Source organism: Nelusetta ayraudi, unplaced genomic scaffold (assembly GCF_046127955.1).
Source record: "Nelusetta ayraudi isolate G7.1 ecotype Tasmania unplaced genomic scaffold, CSIRO-AGI_Nayr_v1 ptg000057l, whole genome shotgun sequence".
Lineage (NCBI taxonomy): Eukaryota > Metazoa > Chordata > Actinopteri > Tetraodontiformes > Monacanthidae > Nelusetta > Nelusetta ayraudi.
Window position 1 is genome coordinate 359,006 of NW_027466107.1, and position 17,601 is coordinate 376,606.

General features: G+C 46.2%; 2 protein-coding genes across 3 annotated transcripts in view; one reads left to right on the forward strand and one right to left on the reverse strand.

Annotated features, from left to right (window-relative positions):
* Positions 1–17,601, reverse strand: part of znf281a (zinc finger protein 281a) — a 76,115-nt gene that overhangs the window by 6,749 nt on the left and 51,765 nt on the right. The window contains exon 2 of one of the 2 annotated variants that reach the window (XM_076038461.1): positions 480–722. The gene's annotated coding sequence lies outside the window, so the exon portion shown is untranslated. Of the gene's footprint in view, positions 1–173; positions 420–479; positions 723–17,601 lie in introns of those variants that run through there. The other variant, XM_076038462.1, reaches the window with a different exon arrangement.
* kcnj19a (potassium inwardly rectifying channel subfamily J member 19a) lies at positions 4,175–15,217 on the forward strand. Its single transcript, XM_076038471.1, has 3 exons — positions 4,175–5,203; positions 11,119–11,335; positions 14,266–15,217. Exons 1-3 carry the CDS (start codon positions 4,538–4,540, stop codon positions 14,928–14,930), a joined length of 1,548 nt encoding a protein of 515 aa, XP_075894586.1. The 5' UTR covers positions 4,175–4,537; the 3' UTR covers positions 14,931–15,217.

A 17,601-nucleotide genomic window follows, 5' to 3' on the forward strand; every position in this document is an offset into this window, starting at 1 on the left:
TTGGTTGAGATTCGGGCATTTTTGTAAGAGGCGAAATAACAATGAAGAGTGGCGTTCACGTCACGCATTTAATGCTTCGAGGCTGGTGAAGTCATCAAGGACGAACGTTGCTCTGCGTCTTGCTTGCACACACACACACAAAAAAACAACCAAATCTGAATAAACACACACACCAAACCTGTCCCGTCGGTTCTAAGCGTGTCTCGGCTGCTTTTCTTTTAGTTTCACTCCGGGGTTCGTTTCCCGGACGGACTCTGAGTGATGGACAAGCCATAACAAACGGCCCACACAACTCTGAGCCCAGGCGAACAATGATGCTCGTCCGGGCTAGCCGCGACGGCTAACTTAGCAGCTAACTAGCGGCAAGGTAACGTCGGTGCGGCTGCGCTTTGTTGTCTGTCCCGCTGCGAGTTGCTCCAACAGCCGCGACGAGCCTGCTCGGCTACCCCCAAAGTCCAACAAAACGGAGGTTTTCCTACCGGCACACGACCATGACCCGCTGTATTCTGGCTCGCCTTCTTCTGCCCCGGCGGTCCGTTTGGAAATCTAGAGCCAAAACATAGTTGTCTCGCAGCAGCTGGGTTCTTCCATCTTTCCTCGGCGCAGGGGATTCTGGGTCCTGCAGCCGGTCGCGTCCTCAGATGAGACGAGGCGCTTTTTTTTCTTCTTCTTCTTCTTCTCTTTCTGCTTTGACGTCAGCGTGCATCCTTCACGTTGCACTACTAAATAAACGACAAACGAGACGGTTAATGGCATCTTTATTCATTTTACCCTTTTTTACTGCAGTTGTAAGTTGAAAAAAAAAAAACACCATTGTATAAATGTTGTTGTTTATTTATTTTTTTTAAGTCAGGATAAGTTATGGATTACTTTAAAAATGAAAAGAAACATTTTTTAATTTATATGACGATGCTATGTTAATGAGAAAAAACAGACATGAATAAAACAGACTCAAGGAAAAGTTTGAAGAAAAACGTGTATCCTCAGATTCTTCATTCAATACTCAAAACTGCAAACACTATACTCACTATACTCTCTCTCTCTCTCTCTCTCTCTCTCTCTCTCTCTCTCTCTCTCTCTCTCTCTCTCTCTCTCTCTCTCTCTCTCTCTCTCTCTCTCTCTCTCTCTCTCTCTATACTGGCTTAAAACTCTTGACCTCTTTTGGCTCCTCTGAACTATGCTGTTGTTTCACTGATTTTATTATCTACTAAAAAAAAAAAGGGAGGTTGGAAATTAGTCACTGACAATACCGCAAACACACTGATGTCAACTTTTTTGCATCGATCCCCTCTATTCCTGTTCACGTCGTCCTGTTAAAATGACGCGGAAAATGAGCTTGCCTTGAATTTGAGTGGTAAAAGACAAACAACATTCAAATGGCAGCAGCTGATTTCACACCACTAAGGCAACCAAAGAGGTCTTTCCAAACAATTTTGCTCTCAGATCAGCCAAATGAATGAGTATCTTCAAATCTTCAGCACATCAGACTAATAACAATGAGCCACTTCATTCAGAGAGCAGGGCGTCCACACAGCGCAGACAGTAGTCATGCAAAAGTCATCAGTTACATTTTTTAAGTCTCTGTGTTTAATGTGTTCTCGGTTGACAGTCTCCCCCCCAAAGCGCTTCAAAATGCATGATTTAAAGATTGACTGGAAACATTAACATTTTATTTATGAGCATAGTGTAAAAATAGTTTGTCATTTTACATTTTGAAACTGTGGACAATGGGGAGGTGTAATTTATTCACCGTTTGAATGAAAACGTTAAATTAGGTCTGACCTTTTTTAATTCCTGAGGCAGTTTAAAGTTTCTGCAATTAAATTGACTATTAAAAAAAAGTGTTTCATACAATCCAGCACTTTTATTAAATTAGTTTTTGACTGTCGGAAGGTGAAACAAAAATCTGAAATGCTGCTTAGACCGGCGGTGTTCTGGAAAACGTGTTCACGTGTCGTACACAGCATGCATCACAGGCAGGGGAGGACAACTCATCTCTGTATGTTTGTTCTCTGTTATTTCAGAGCCGTTTCAAATATAGAATTCTCAGCTGCACATGCAACCTTTCTATCAATGATGAGGGAAATGTTCATGCCTGTTATTGAGTGTTAAATTCTGTATCTTATTACCCAGATTGTAATCAACCCCAACTCCTCATTAATATTTCAGCTTGTGCAGCATTCCTTTGTTCTTTCCTTCCTCCTTCTCCCCTGGATTCAACCAAAACCTCTTGCACACACACACACACACACACACACACACACACACACACACACACACACACACACACACACACAATGAGCATTGTCTGCGTATAAATCTTGAATGGAACCAAGAGGACCTGCACAGAGTGGAGCTTCGGAGGCTGCTGGTGTTGTGCTGATTCAGATTCCTCTCACTGGGAAAGCCCACATACAACAGATGGCGATCTTGGCCGCCGCCGCCACCGCTAATCCTCAATTGTTGAAGGATCACAGACGTGCGCGAGGTCCCTCCATTGAGCAGTGAGTCCCTCAACAGTTATTAGAAACCTGCGCTGTGCTGGGAGAATGACGTTTGGTTTGATTGCATTTGGTGCACTCATAGCTGATGTTGGGCGACATATGTTGCAAAGAGAGGCCCAGTCAATACTGCAACCAAATGATGCAGGACTGATTACAGACTCCCGTACACTGAGGCAAAGTCATTTTGTGTGCTGGCCTCATCCTGTCTACAGACATAGGACTTTGAAGGAAAGGTTATTAGATGTGACAGGGGGCGTGATTTACACGAGACAGATTTGGGTCCACTTGTCTATGATAAGTGCCTGAATGGGCATCCTTCACTTTTCATAAAGGGTTTGCTTCAAACATACCATTCTGAAAATCAGTTTTCTGATGTCACAAAGGGTACGGATGGCTGGTGGGGTGCTGGAGAGCTATCCCAGCTGTCTTGGGGGTGATGGTGATGTACACCCGGGACCAACTGAGGTTCCAGGCTCTCATGTTGTGGGTGTGATGGGGACTGAACGGACTGGTTTTGTTTGGATTGTGTCTTCTGCCCATGCTTTTCCTGCTTCCTGCCTTGTTTTATCATCCCAGAGTCTCTCCCATGCTCTGCTGCACCTCGGCTCAACGCAAATTATGTGACTACTGGATGAATCAGGTTGATGTTTTTTGTCCTCGGGCGTTTTAACATTATTTACACAACACGGCATCGTGGTTACATAAGGCAAGGTGCTTCTCATTCACCTCACATGGGGAAAAGGCAAACGCTTGAACAATACACAATATTTAATCATGCTTGTCTGAGGGCACTCTTAGCCTGAAGGTCCAAAATAATTTCACTCCATCATCTTTCTGCATGATATGCAAGACATGCTTAAAATATCTGATGTCTGAAGGGGCTCCCAATATTAGTAGAGTGTTGTAGAACCAGCGCTATTTGATTACAATGGGGCAGATAGGAAGGAAAGGACAGGTCAGACCATTTAGGACAGTCTATTGGGAAAACACCAGTCCAGGAAGTCCTCCAGTGCGGATCAATGAAGAGTCATCACTAGAAATGTGAGAGGCCCGGATTTATTGTCAGACTTGAAATGAACCCCTTGGTGAGGCCGCGTTGTAAACATTTATTGACCAAAATCAATATTTTGAAATGTAGAAGGAGTGCATGAAGGACCCAGTGTGCAGCATTATAGTAGCATGACGGTGGGAAACAATATCACCAAAAAAAAATGTTCATGTTAATCCCTTCACCTTTCTCTCTATTATTACCTCAGTTGAGGTACTTACTACGCCATAAAAAAGAACGTGCACTTGTGCTTTTCCTCCGGGAGATGGCGCTGTTCAATTAGAAGATCCATCATCGTGCTCTCGAATGTGTAAATTAACAAACAAGCAGCGGTGACAAGTTAGAAATAGACGTGAGCGTGTGTGTGAGAGAGAGAGAGAGGGGGGGGGGGTAATGGCTAAAGTACTTAATAAACTGAGGGAGTCGTGTATAAATTAAGACAAACTGATTTTAATGAACAGCCCTGGTGGGTCCACCTCTCTCTCTCTCTCTCTCTCTCTCTCTCTCTCTCTCTCTCTCTCTCTCTCTCTCTCTCTCTCTCTCTCTCTCTCTCTCTCCACCACCGCTTTCTTTCTTTCGCCCTCCTTCTCTCTCGCAAGCGCACACTCACGCACGGCAGAAGCTGTGAATGGAAGGCAGCAGCAGCTCCTCGTATTTCCTCAGTCTGAGCGGAGACGGAGCGGAGCGCGCAGCTCTGCTGGCGACCTGCAGATGCCGAGCAAAGTAGCGGGAAGAAGAGCGCCAATTAGCCAATAAAGTGCGTGTGTCGGTGCTTCAGAGGCACCAAAAAAAAAAAGACTTGAAGTGCACAGGCTGGCAGGTTTACGCTTCTGCTGTCACTTCTTCGAGCTCGAGCGCGCGCGCGCGGAAGTGGCCATGGCGCATTTTACGCACTGCAGGTAACCGGCGTGTTGGAGGATGGAACCAGCCCAGAGGGACACGGACTGAACCGTGTGTGGCTGCACTTTGTCTAAGAGGCGCTCAAATGGCGGCACTTCGGAGAAAATTCGGCGAGGACTACCAGGTGGTGAACACCAACAGGGCGAGCACCTTCTCAGCCCCGGTCAAGAAGAAGCGGCAGCGCTTCGTGGACAAGAACGGCCGCTGCAACGTGCAGCACGGGAACCTGGGAGGAGAGACCAGCCGCTACCTCTCCGACCTCTTCACCACCCTGGTGGACCTCAAGTGGCGGTGGAACCTGCTCATCTTCATCCTCACCTACACGATCGCCTGGCTGGTCATGGCGTCCATGTGGTGGATCATCGCGTACATCCGGGGGGACCTGAACCACGGCCACGACTCGTCCTACACGCCGTGCGTGGCCAATGTTTACAACTTCCCCTCAGCCTTCCTGTTCTTCATCGAGACCGAGGCCACCATAGGCTACGGCTACCGGTACATCACAGAGAAGTGCCCGGAGGGCATCATCCTCTTCCTCTTCCAGTCGCTGCTGGGCTCCATCGTGGACGCGTTCCTCATCGGCTGCATGTTCATCAAGATGTCCCAGCCCAAGAAGCGCGCGGAGACGCTCATGTTCAGCCAGGACGCGGTGATTTCCCTGCGCGACGGCAAGCTGTGCCTCATGTTCCGCGTGGGCAACCTGCGCAACAGCCACATGGTGTCGGCTCAGATCAGGTGCAAACTCATAAAGGTGAGTCCCTCTGTTATTTGAGACGACTGAATCCGAGTGGAGTCCTGTCGGTGCGCATAACAGGGTCGTGCAAAACATGTATGAAGTTGCACAAGAAAGGGAAAAAAGACAGAGCTGAACCAAAAGCACCTTTTGGAAGCTTTGTAAAAGTATAGGAAGCTGCAAACATCCTCCATTTAAAGTCCTTAATGTTCTTTGAAAACGTGAAAATATTAAGAGTTAAACATTTTAATATTGGTGTCGAGATACCATTTCTTCTTCTGCTTTAAAAAAAAGAAAAAAAAACATTCTCCATTAAAAAGCATAATGCCACAGCTGCAGGATGGAGCAGTCTGAGTGGCAGCAGGTGCAACTCACAGCGCCAAGATAAGAGCAGAAAAGGCCACTGGTCTTTGTGCTGCTGCAGCGTAGGTGCATCAGTTTTTCTCTCATTCTCCCCTGGCCCCCCAAGCTGGTGACACCTGAGCAGAAAGGTGTGCATCAGTAAGTGGAGGTGACAGAGAAACAGGCCCCTGAGGAGGGCTCCATAAGTCAAAGTGAGCACAGATCAGCCAGATAAAACAGCCCCCCCCCAGGGAGATTTAACACGAGGGCGGAAACAACCGGGAAGCCATCGCCTGCTGTGGCTTCTTTCAGGCCGTTTGTCAGTCGGCTCGAAATAAAGACAGAGAGAAGAACCGTGATTTGAAATGTCACAGTGGTCCACTGCAGATGAATAAGTCAGCGCATTTCACCAGGAAGTACGGCCAATGACCCTTGCAACCCGGTGAATGAGCAACAACGCAGAAAATGACCAGCGGCGAGCGGTGGGCCGTCCCACTTTTAATTATCTCCATAGTCCTTTCATCCGAATCTGTGTCCTGCGTGCAAAATGGGCCGTAAAGAAGACAAACAGCATTAGCGAGGTGCTAGGAGCTTCTTTAATGTGTGTGTGGGTGTGTGTGGGTGTGTGTGTGTGGGTGTGTGTGTGTATGCGACAACGTCAAGCTGCAGCGATGGGCAGCTTAATGATGCGTGCGAGCAGGGAGAGGGAGGTAGGGAGCGCTGAGCCGCTACCAGAGAGGAGGTGCAGTGAGCAGCCCGCAGGCAGCGAGCACACACACACACACACACACACACACACACACACACACACACACACACACACACACACACACACACACACACCTCGGTGTGCTGGTTTCCACATCATGCCGTAACCTGCAGTTTATCATCACTTCTAAGGTGCATTTTTTCTTCAAAGAGGAACCTGACGCAGGATGTTAATCAGAGAAATAATCTGGAAATCATCTTCCTGGCTGCAATGAGTCAGATCAGTTTAGATTTGAATCTCTTTCGGAAACAGCGGCTTCCACACTGCGTGCTCTGTTGTATTTTCTCCTTCTGTTTGGCTTCAGGCTTTTGTGGTCCAACCTTTTTCGTTCGCTTCAAAGACTCTGACAGTGGTTTAAAAAAAACAAAACAGCAGCAGCAGCTCTGCCAGATTACTGAGCATGAACATGGAAAAAGAACTGTGAGATACTGTTACAGAACCCACATGCCATACACATGGTTAAAAAAAACTGAAATAATACAAAAAAGAAGACCTGTGCTGTGATATTGTGGGTTGAGTGCACTGAGTGCAGTTCCTGCGTGGAGATGTTGGTGGTGCTATTGAACTGCAACTCTCTTACAGTCACGTCTCATCACGTCAAACACTGACAGCAGCAGGCTCTTTTATGCCTTTCCAGCACCACCACTGCGTTAATATGCAGTGTTATGGAGTTGAAAATGTATTTTTATAAAATTGTTCCCTCATATCATCTTCTCATGATGATTCTTCTAATTTTTTGTGTTTATTGAAAAAAAAAATTCAAGCTATTATTTTAAGGGGGCATCAATATGCAACTATCAAACACATCAAACAAGTATGAAAGCTTAGGGCAATTTCATACCATCAGAACCACATCATCTGCAGAAAGCAGAGAGGTAACCCAGCAGGGAATCTTGCAACTCAGACACACTCCTGCAGATCCTGTCCCATTAACACCAAGAGGAGGCTGAGAGACGTAAGACCCGTGTGGTAGAATCTAACATCTAGAAAGAAGATGCTCCACTTGATAACAACATTTCAGCACAGCATTTATAAAATGATCCCAACGTCCTGTAATGAAGCAGGTGCCACACATTGCATATTAGACAGTGTCCAAAGCCTTTAGCACCTTGGGAGCAAATCTCATCCACCGTTGGCTGCTAGCCGCTGGGCAATAATTATAATTCATAATCAGTGTTGGGAAACGTTGCACCGTCAAAAGCTTCAGCAAAAAAGATCTACAAGACGTTGAAAAGAAAAGAATGGCAAGAGGAGGAAGTCTGTTATGGTGAGTCACTGCCGTAATATCGCATCGCATGATTGCAGGCAGCCCACTCACTGTTTACAACTGTTGGCGCCCTCGTGAAAGTTTGAGCACAAACAAACTGAGAGGCAAACGGCAACATGCAGATGAGGAATCGACCACAGGTGTGAAAGTCTTCAGAGCTCAGTCACGGCTGACGAAGAAGCCCGTTCAATCTGCAACCACTTGTTTGACACGGTGTATTTCGGGAGCTGAAGCTGAAGTGACGCCGGTGATTACAGTGTGACTGGCAGACAGGCATCAGAGGGAAGCTGAGACGGAGCCGCACCATAATCTGCTGAGAGGCAGCCGTGCGGGGCGTTCACCACGGTCTCAGAGAGCATCGTGGCGGAACATCCCGGCTAAAAGTGCGTCTGTGGTCGTGCCGCCAGGCTGGGAGAGCCAAGGGATTTGCACAAAGTGACGAGCTGCCAAAAAAAGTGAGAGAAGTACTGCGCAGATACTGCGTTTACACGGACTCCACTATGTGGTTATGACTTCGCAATCTGCAGTGTGAAATGTGAAGGCACAAATGAAGAAAGTCCAACGGACTTTTATTCTTGAAAAAATCCGCAATCCAAAATGAGGAATTTTGCCCCTGGGATTAATAAAGTATTTCGGAAAAAAAAAAAAAGTACTGCGTGAGTCTAGTTCCAGTGTTCCTGAGCGGGGTGGGAATCAGAGGCCGCGCAGCCACAACAACACATAGTCTTGGATGAGAACACTGTGGCGTTATCTGTGCCAACCACTGGCTCCTTATCATTGTGCAGAATTAAAAACACTTTCCAACCGACAGGCTCCAGACGCCGTTGCCTTATCGTTATGAGCCGCAGGTATAAAGCCAGAATGCATGAATAGAACAACAGTGCGGTAATAAAAAGTGATTCTGCTTTAATGCCAGACTGGCTTCTGAGTGGCCTCTTAGTCGTCGGGCCGTAATTGAGATAATGCAGATTGGTGAATGAAATCGTAGTGGCACCTGAAGATGTGTGTTAGGTTTATGTGTCACAGCATCCTGTCGTCCTGCACTGCAGCGTGGCTATCCTGAACGATCTGTACGTTTTGAGGAATACAGCGTGAAAAAAAGCAACTACGGTCGTTGCCCTGAAGCTGCACATTGATTTGGTACTTTTATGGTTCCATTTTGCCGATTACACAAGACACAAGGTGCTTTGCATTAAAGCGCACCTGGGAAAATTGTCAAACCGTCTGGTGGAAAATGCAGCAAGTTGGTAAAATAACCAAACAGATGAATGAATAATTAAATAAGTGGGTCTTCTGTGCCGTGCTACAGAATCGGGGGCGCCTTCACACCTGGACTTGCCTTGCTTTGTTCCAAAACAAACAATGTGTTCCAAATCAATTTGCATATTTCCCCTGGGTCTTTTTGTGTTCACACTGCATTATTGAAAAGCAGGCCGGAGCTCTTTATGCGCCGATGTGCCTCATGCATGCAGGTCTCACTCGGCTGTGGAGCGGCAACAGGGAGAGTGGCAACAAAAAGGAGTCGCAGGCGAAACGCCTGGTCAGCAGCCGGACAGCAGTCACACAAACAGAGTTTTAAAGTCAGGAGTGGCGGAATGGAGACTCTCACTGTCTCCAACAGTGCTGCTGAGAACAGAACTATCCACGCTGAGGTCCGATTCGCTGAAACTCTTGATTTGATCTAATCTAAGTCTCCAAGTTCAAACAGTAGAATCCATCTATGGGACTGTCGCAGCACAATCGCACAATCTCTGAACACGGGCGAGTGTGGGAGGCTGCCAACAGGCGCCGCGTTGAGAAGCTTTGCCTGTCGGCGCCTCTACACAGTCGTCCGTCTTTTAAATCTGAGGGGGGAAAAAAGAAAAAAAGAGGACGCTCCCGTATCTCCGGCATGTGATAACCCACATGGGGAAACAGGCCGAGTAGTATTCAGAGCCGCTTGACAAGCCAACAATCCCTCTCTGGCACAAAAGTCGATCTCAAACATAAATACACAAAGAGCATCGCGTTGATATCCACCCAAGATCGGGAATGGGCAACAGTGTTTCCTGCCAGTGCAAAGTCTGTTTGTTCACACTTCCTTCACATGACAAATCTCAGCGGGATAAAATAACAGATGACGCCACCATGAGGTCTCACTGACCTCTGGATGACCTCAGGGCGGAAGAACAAAAGTAAACTACAGTTTAAAAAAAAAGGAAATTTGTGTATTTTAAATGTTTCCATTAGAAATATTACATGTATGCGATAGCCAACTAGAAGAAGCAATACTCGTTTAGAGGCAGAGCAGGATGGGATGAACAAAAATAAACCCCACAGCGACAGCCACCATTTCATCTGCCAGCGTTTGTGACGATTTGAGAAAAGCTTTTGTTGGTTAAAAATCCTCTCTTGTCAATCAATCTCACCAAAATTAAGGCCCCATTGTTTCCAGCCACACAAAGGGGGTTGGTTGGTCTCTCTCTGGTGTTTGGATTCACTCAATCCAGTTTCTCTCGTCGCCCCACAGAGTTCCTCTGGGATTCTAACCAGACTTCAATTTACCCTGCAGGAACTGCGTGTGATTATTGTAATCTTCAGGGTGTGTGTGTGTGTGTGTGTGTGTGTGTGTGTGTGTGTGTGTGTGTGTGTGTGTGTGCGTGTGTAAGCCAAACATCGTCCACTTTTTTGTCATCACTCACTGAAATAAAGAAAACCATCTCAGTGGAGCTTCTGTGTTGATTATTTTTGGATTTAGACAAAGAACAAACCATCTAGAAACGTGGTGGAGACGAAGGCGCAACTGTGTGTGTATTTGTGTGGGTGAGAGAGACTGTGTGGATGATTGTGTGTGTGTGTGTGTGTGTGTGTGGGTGTGTGTGTGTGGGTGAGGTTGGAGGCTGACACATCCCAATTATTGGTAGGAGGGAAAACCGTGTGTGGTAAAAAGCACAAAACAAGAAGTGTGTGTGCGCGTGTGTGTGTGTGTGGTGAGGGGGGGGGGGGTGTCAGTGGAGACGAATTAGTGTCGACCGACAACAACCAGGAGGCTTGACTCAATGACTCAATATAAAGACGAGTGTAGACTTTGTCATTCCCTCGATGCTATTTCAAGTAGAGAGAATGAGAGAGAAAAAAAGACGACAGAACCTGCACCACATGAGAAAACAGGAAGAGAAAATGTGAGGAGTGAAAAGCAAGACAAAGAGAAGTCGTCAATTAAAAAAAAAAAGGGGGAGAGAAGAAAAACCCACGCAGGACCTCTGCACTGCACTGCACTCTAACATCATCTGGGCAATTAAATACTTCTGCTCCAGTTAACAGTCCATGAGCAGGTGCAGTCCAGATATGGAAGCTTCTGCAACTTCTTCTTCTATGAGTCTGTTAAGTGTCGGAGCCATATACAGGAAATGATGGAGTTTGAGGGGGAATAATAGAAAGAGTAGAAAGCGAAAACATCATCGCTTTTACAATAGCGCAATACAATGTAAAGAAATAAAAAGAAAAGAAATATAATTCTGTTGTTGCTCAATCCTGTCTCCCTCCCTCTCCCTCCCTCCCACTGTCCTTGTCCAGTCTCGTCAGACGCCTGAGGGCGAGTTCCTGCCTCTGGACCAGTGTGAACTGGACGTGGGCTTCGGGACGGGCGCCGATCAGCTCTTCCTGGTGTCGCCCCTCACCATCTGCCACGAAATCAATCCCAAGAGTCCCTTCTTTGACCTTTCTCAGCGCTCCCTCATGAACGAGCAGTTTGAAATTGTGGTCATCCTAGAAGGCATCGTGGAGACCACTGGTAAGGGGATCCCCCCCACTCCATCCCTTCACCTTCCACCCCTTCCACTCCCCACCCCAGACCCCCGCACTCCTCTTAATCTTAATCTTTACATGTTTGAAATAAATAAATAAATAAATAAAAATCAAATCAAATCAAATCAAAATGTAAATTCATATGAATATTAACTCACTCAACAGTTCTGTCTAATTGATACTCCTAATCTTTTTCACTGTGACATCTCATTTTCCGGACTTCTGAGTTTAGCATATCGGAAGATTTCAGAGGCTAAAAAAGAGAGGAATTAAAATGAGAACAACACGTACGATACGACTGACAGCCTGATTGAATTACGAGGGATATTTTATTACTGCCAAATTGGTTTATGCCAAGTCTATGCATAATAAAAGGCCCGGCTCACACAGGCACGTGTCACTTTGACAAATGAGCCGGGATTGTGGTAGAAGTTCCACTCCATTTTTCAGATGACAACTGACAGCAGAGGTAATTCTGAGCCTGTGAGACATTGTCACGAAGCCTCGGCTGTTAACCTGCAAGTGAGCAGCACCGTTCTCTGTTGCATGTTTAAGAGAATCGTTCCTCCCTTCGGCCCGTTACATCTAAATCCATCCCGTCCCTTTCATCCAGCACCAGCTCCATCCGTCCCTTGCTTTGCTGCTGCTGAAGACCACTAAGCTGAATAGGCTTAAAGTGAGGGGGGGATCAGCAGGGGAGTGTGCGGCCAACATGAACCTGCACTCTGCTGATAATAACCTAAAAAAAATTAGAGCGGGAGCACACGTTTAGTGGCCCTCGGAGTCACGGGAAGCCCTGCTTGTCCCCCCACCAGTGTCACCCTCAACGAACTGCCGCATCGTCCCGTTAACCTACAGCGCAATTGTTAGCATCCAGCAGCCAGCTGCTGACTCAAGGCCTTCAGCTGGTCGATTGCATCCCTGGGTTTTCGACAGGAATTGACAGATAACTAATACTTGTCAGTGGTAGTTCCTAACTTAGAGGATGCTATTGATTGCACTTTCACATCTGGAGAGAAAGAGTGCGAAGAGAGAAAGACTCACAATTCTTCATAAAGCTGAAGCTCCCTGTCAAGGTTAAAACACACAAAAGGTGTGTAGGGGGCTGTAGAAGCAGACAAACAATGTGGCCTTTATAAAACATATGACGTCAATGTTGCATTGTTCACCGTTTGGCATCACAATTGTTGCCTTCAGCTTAAAGAGAAAACAAGATCAGGTGTGCCGAGATGACAAATTAGTGTTGTCAAAAAGAAAATAGTGTCTACATGAGCACATACAACAACATTGTTAGCAGTGAGTCCGAAAGTCCTGCTTCTCGTCTCTATAGATGCACATTCTTCTCTAGTTCGGACAGACGTCATCAACACATGGCACAACTGATAGATAGCGAGTCTGCCCTGATCCAGACACATCCTGCACATAGGACCGAATACCTTTTAATGGTGGTATCTAGGGGCCGTGAGGAATGCAAAGATCGAGAGCAAACACACTGACTGAAGGCGTACACGGTGAGACCTTTTCCCTTCTCCTGTCATGCGCCATACCAACTCGTTAGAGTGCACTTCATCAATATGCCGATGATACGCACATTTCCCAGTGTTTCCTACCAATGTCCAGCTGACTTTTCTTTTGGCAATGCATCGAGACTTCCATTGGAATTGGATTTCAATGCCAGTGAATGCTACTGCCAGCAATATTTCACACATTCTCTCTCATATTGCTGTTCTGTTTGCACAGTCAGTCATGCTGAGGGGCTTTTATTTTTATGCGAGCCACAGTAAACATTAACCAGCTGGTTATGTACCCACGTAACGCAAGGAAGAGGAAACGTATCCTGCATGCCTGTCAAGCAAGCGTCGTGATCCTGCTGCGCCGCTATTAGCGCCGTCTCATGTGTGCACAGCAAGCTGAAATAGCGGCAGCACACAGCTGGAAAAGTCTTCCAGACAAACCGTCATGGTTACATTACCAAGCCTGCGGGCTGTTTAAGAATAATTTATGACCTTTTGTGAAAATGCAGGACTGTTGAAGGTTCTCAGCGGATGAGGATGAGTTCTGGAAAAGCCTGGAATAGCATTGGGCTGTGACATAACACAGTACATATCAGCCCTCAGAGGGACGATAGCAGACTCCTACTCTGCAGCTAACTGCTGTGTTTAACAGAAAAACACAAGCCAAAGCGGGGGAAAAATGGACCAGAGAGAAATATGGACTAAGTGCATATTGATTGCGAGGGACCTCTGGTGAGCATTCAAATGTCAAAGCATTTGTTTTCACACGAACCGAGGTCAAATGCAAAACTTTCTGTTTGGCACAAATGTTACGGAAAACTGCTAATCTATTGACAAACACACACATACACAAAAAACATCTGCCAAGAAAGCATGGCATAGATGGAAATTACATGTCAGATTGAAACAATCTGGAGCACAGTTCCCAGGCTACAGATGATTATCCGCTTGTTATCATGACAAAACAAGACATTACAGCAGAAAAAACACAGAACTGCATTGACTTAGAAAAGAACCAGTACATAAAATTTCACCTTCTACATTGACCTTTACCGTACATCTTCCCACATCATTGTTATTCAGTTCCATTATAGTGGAGGTACTTAGAATACGGAGCGCTATTAATATTAATAATAGTCAGGAGTAATAGCTGTTCAGCTATCATGGGCCATTTGGGAAATGGAAAGGGGCCTTTTGCCACTGGATTTAGTGCCCAAACAGTATTTAGATCTCCAGTGTGTGACCTAACGAGGATGTATGGTGGATTACACAGGAAGAAGAATAAAGCACTAACTGGCCGATTGAAAAGTTGCCCTTCTGCATTTTGTTTTTATGACTGATGTATGTGTCTTTGCATGTAGCTCCTGGTCGCTTACGTTTTATTACCCCTCTCAATCTGTAGGTATGACATGCCAGGCGCGGACGTCGTACACTGAGGATGAAGTTTTATGGGGTCATCGTTTCCTACCAGTCATGTCCCTGGAAGAGGGCTTTTTCAGGGTTGACTACTCCCAGTTCCACAGCACGTTCGAGGTACCGACACCGCCGTACAGCGTCAAGGAGCATGAAGAAAAGAACTCACTGCCCTCGCCTCTGTCCACCCCCACCCCGGCACTGACTGAGAGCCACGGTGCCAAGCGTGACCGGGTGTTTTCCGTGGATTGTATCAACACGTCAGAGGAGCGAGGACGGCAAGGAGGGACCGGGGGCCGCCTGCCCAGCAAGCTGCAAAGGATGAGCTCATCGGGCAAGGAGGACCTGCAGAGGAAGGTGCTCCTGCTCAGCTCGCAGCATTCGGAGAAGGCCTGCAGCACAGGAGACCTGCCCCTGAAGCTCCAACGCCTCAGCTCTTCCTCAGGGCCCGAGACAGAGAATCGGCTGCAGCTCAAGTCCCTGAAGGTGGGCTTTGAACCCATGACTCAGTCTACTGGAGACCTGTACCAGCACAGTCTGGCCCCCGCGCTGTCTCCCACACCAGTTCCCATGCACAGCCCGTTGCTCTCGGGTACCAAGAGGCTGGAGGACAACTTGCCAGCCAAGTTACGGAAGATGAACGCTGACCGTTGAACCTGAGACAGACCGATGAGGACCAGTTGTCCTCCAACCGGCAGGTGGGGATGGCATGGTGCCAGCTTCACTGGAATTACTGTGATATTTTTTCCGTTTGATAGCAATGAGGTGACATGAGGGGAAACCATTTGAAAACGCAAACTTCATGCTAGCTGGGAAACCTCATCGTCCTGTAAGCATTGTGCATGTACACATGAAACCCATTGGTTATTGTATCCACCACTAGTTACTCTTAGGTTTTATCTTAATTATACCCAGATGACAATAAATGCTATTTGATCTTTCCCTCCCTCGTGTTTTTTTTAATGTTGCTATTAAAAATGATGCCTTGCTGTCAAAGGTTTTCCAGATGTTAATGAATAATCCAACAGGGGAGCACTATGCAGTTTTAATAGGCTGTTATTAATGCCCTAATTTCACCCCCTTGGCAAGACGATGATGAGCCGCTCTGCTGGTTAGCGTAAAATATGAAGGGTGCTACTGGGAGGCGGGAAGCTAATTATAGTCGGGACATAATTCCAGAATAGAGGAGTGATGCGGCCGCTGGAAAAATCTGACACGAGACAATTGGCGTCCTCGCTGCCCACTCCCCCTTTTTGTATGTAGCTTTGCGTCGTCATGGAAGAAGCGTTGATTGTGTTAAAGGTCTAAAGGCTTTGGCGCAGTGAGACACTTGCTGGGTTCATTACCCTGGTCTGTGGCCACTGAGGCCTGAAATCTTCCAGGAAAATCATCCCGGTAAGGATCAATTCAACCTGGCAACATGACACCTCTCACCGTTTGCTTTTTATGCCTCGATTGTAGATCGACTGAACAAATAAAGTTACACCTTATACCCTGTTGCCGGCACGTCGGAGAGCAAAGTTTGTCCACTTCATTCATTTTCACTGTGACAACTATAAAACCAGTCTGGAGGTGCTGCGGGGGAAGATTCCATTTCCAAGTCCAAGGTGAAACAGTGATTTGCTTGATTGCACAATCTCAGTTTCCAACGGATAGTCACCATTTACATTCATAAAGTTAATGTTCAACTAAAGAGAGGACGTTTCTCAGATCCTCGTTTGTTGGAGTAACTCCCGTAAAACGCTTCTTTATCACAGGCGTAGAGTACTGAAGCAACATCCCAAATGTAAATTTAATGCGCTGAAAGATTAGCTTGACGGGTTCAAGCCGGACATTTATACAGCCTCCGAACTCACAGCTTTGTCAGCCTGCTTGGCCGAAGCCTTAACTGCACTGTGCACGTAAACCCTCCAGTTTAATGAAATGCAGAACAACCATGTCATTGTTTGTACACACAGACGCACACATGCACACACACACAAAAATGGCTTGTCTTGTTCTCAGAGTGTGTGATGTGCCAAACACAGCCACGAATAAAAATGGCCTCATTATGAGACAGAGGCGGTTCACAAAAAGTAATGAATTTTGGCTGAATACAAACACTCCATGACAATGACCCGGTCACGCCTCATTCCCTTTTTATTTTGGTTGCGAACTTCAAGCAAAAACTACAGAGAAAACTTTTTTTTTTTTTCCAGAATTTGGCTGCACCATGGGAACTTTGTGTTAGTGATTATATTTTAGAAATACAAGTGTTTTTTTGTCATTTAAAAGATACTTTCAAGATATGATAAAAAATGCAGATCATCATTTTCCGCTGTGTTGAATTACAATTTTAAAACTTGCCACTCTGGAACACGCAGCTGCAGGGGGGAGGAAGTGGGTGGCAAGCCATGTAATAGCTCATGTATCACTCAGGAGAGGGAAATTGAAAGCAGTGACTGTAACGCTGGTATTCCAAGCAAGAGCTGCTACCATCACTTTGGTGTGCTAGTGATGAGAAATGGCACCCTGACTGAACCCAACTTAGAACAGAGAGGATGTGAAAAGTGGACATCAACTTGGATAAAGAAAAAAATATCCTTGAAATGATCGCAGAGAGTGTTCTTATTAAAATGAAATGTAATGGCCCTCAGGCTATTAGAGTCTCTCTGACTCATTGTTTAGTTCCTTGCAGCGTCTGTTTTAGGGCACTGACTTCCACGCATTAAAAAAAATCTTCACTCAATTAATAACACATATCATCATTAACACTACCATTATCATTATTATATACTTAGAAACATCTCAGTTAAAATGCAGAGAGTGGATAACATAAAGAAGTAGACAGTGGGAAACAGAGCTCAGTGAGTCAGCTGACCTGGTCTTCCACAGGTTTGGAGGCCTCCAAGTAGTTTCTCTGGGGATCAGGCGCTGACAATCTCAGTGGCGATAAAAGCTTTAACGAGCCTTAGGACACTTCATTCCGGGAACTTTCAAAAGTCAGTCTCGCCATTTCTATATCTGCATTCCCAGCCCTGTCATTAACTCCTTTAATTAAACAAGCCGATGTGTCAAGTACACCAGAGGACAAAAAGCAATCAGGAAACCCAAAAGGATCAATGGGCCTGAGCTCCTTTCCTAATAATACCTCAGAAATTGCCCTCATAAATAAGCCGTCGACGCTCCTCAGCACAGAATTAATGTTATTATACTCCATGTGGCGATGCAGTTATGAAGCAGTGACTATTAGCGTGTGACAAGTGAAATTATTATTTCCCGAGGAGCCGTCCTGGCCTTTTTCGCCACAGGGGTGGGCTCGAGCAGGGCAGCGCAGGGAGGGGGG

Coding starts and splice junctions, on each gene's coding strand:
- kcnj19a (XM_076038471.1), top strand. CDS start 4,538: ATGGCGGCACTTCGGAGAAAATTCGGCGAGGACTACCAGGTGGTGAAC. Junction 5,204..11,118: donor TCAGGTGCAAACTCATAAAG/GTGAGTCCCTCT, acceptor GTCCTTGTCCAG/TCTCGTCAGACGCCTGAGGG. Junction 11,336..14,265: donor AGGCATCGTGGAGACCACTG/GTAAGGGGATCC, acceptor CTCAATCTGTAG/GTATGACATGCCAGGCGCGG.